The sequence below is a fragment of the Arachis ipaensis genome, chromosome B5 (genome assembly GCF_059453495.1).
Source record: "Arachis ipaensis isolate K30076 ecotype BB chromosome B5, ASM5945349v1, whole genome shotgun sequence".
NCBI lineage: Eukaryota > Viridiplantae > Streptophyta > Magnoliopsida > Fabales > Fabaceae > Arachis > Arachis ipaensis.
Window position 1 is genome coordinate 62,932,886 of NC_142440.1, and position 1,244 is coordinate 62,934,129.

The 1,244-nt window shown below is 39.6% G+C and overlaps 1 protein-coding gene across 1 annotated transcript; it reads right to left on the reverse strand.

The window, feature by feature from the left end:
* Positions 1–261: 261 nt before the first annotated feature.
* Positions 262–696, reverse strand: LOC107640606 (uncharacterized). Its single transcript, XM_016344116.1, has one exon. The coding sequence runs from the start codon at positions 694–696 to the stop codon at positions 262–264; it is 435 nt and encodes a 144-aa protein (XP_016199602.1).
* Between the last annotated feature and the right edge of the window lie 548 nt (positions 697–1,244).

The following is a 1,244-nucleotide window of genomic DNA, read 5'->3' on the forward strand; positions in this document are numbered from 1 at the left end:
AATTGTCCATCCCAGTGCACTCTTGTAGGTTCTCAATACATCAAGTAACTCACCTTCTTCTTGTGCACTCAAAGTGGAGTTAATGATCACTGGAAAGGTCTCTTTATCACCAAAGAAGGCATATTTGAGGTGTGGAGATAGAGACTTCAACTCTTACTTTGGTACCCCTTCTTCCTTAACTCCACTTAAATTTTCAAGTGCTTGTGTCTCCTTTGAATCTTCCCCTTGAACGTCTTGAGCTTCCTCTTCATGTTCTTCATATTAGCTTGCTTCAAGTGCTTCTTCAACTAAAGTATCCACCATATCAATCCTCACACAATTTTCTTTCTCCGCGGGGTATTGCATTGCCTTGAAAACATTGAGAACCATTTGCTCATCATGCACCCTGAGAACCATTTCACCCTTTTCAACATCAATAATTGCCCTAACTATGGCCAAGAAAGGTCTCCCAAGAATGATTGAGTTATTTCCTTCCTCATCCATGTCTAGGATCACAAAGTCAGCCGGGAAAATGAACTCTCCAACTTTCACTAATAGATTCTCCACTACTCCATTGGGTATCTTGAGAGATCTATCAGTAAGTTGTAATGACATTCTTGTAGGCTTAACCTTCTCTATTACCAATTTCTTCATCATGGCAAGAGGCACTAGATTAATGCTTTCTCCCAAGTGACATAGAGCTTTATCAATTGTCATGTTAACAATAGTGCATGGTATAAGGAAGCTTCCTGGATCTTTGAGTTTGGTGGAAGCCCCTTTTGAATGATTGCACTATATTCTTGGGTTAGGATCATAGTCTCTTTCTCATGCCAGCTTCTCTTCTTGGTGATAAGTTCTTTAAGAAACTTTGCATATAGTGGCATCTGTTCCAAAGCCTCAGCTAATGGAATGTTGATTTCAAGTTTCCTGAAGATTTCCAAGAACTTAGGGAATTATTGATCCTTCATTTCTTTGTGGAGCCTCTGTGGGTAGGGGTGTTTGGGGACATAGGGCTTCACTCCTCCCTTCCTTTCTTCCGGTTGTGGCTTCATGACTTCCTTGTCTTTTTTATGAATGAAGATTTGTCGTGTCGGTCTAGAATTTCTCTTATAGAAATAAGAACTTCGTTGTAAGCATAGCTTCCAAACTAACAAACAATTCTCACATAAAAAATTTTGGTTGTCACAAGTACAAACCCCAATAAGAATTAACCGAAGTATTTAAACTCCGGGTCGTCTCACAAGGAATTGCAATGAAGTGGTCAA

Coding starts and splice junctions, on each gene's coding strand:
- LOC107640606 (XM_016344116.1), bottom strand. CDS start 696: ATGACAATTGATAAAGCTCTATGTCACTTGGGAGAAAGCATTAATCTA.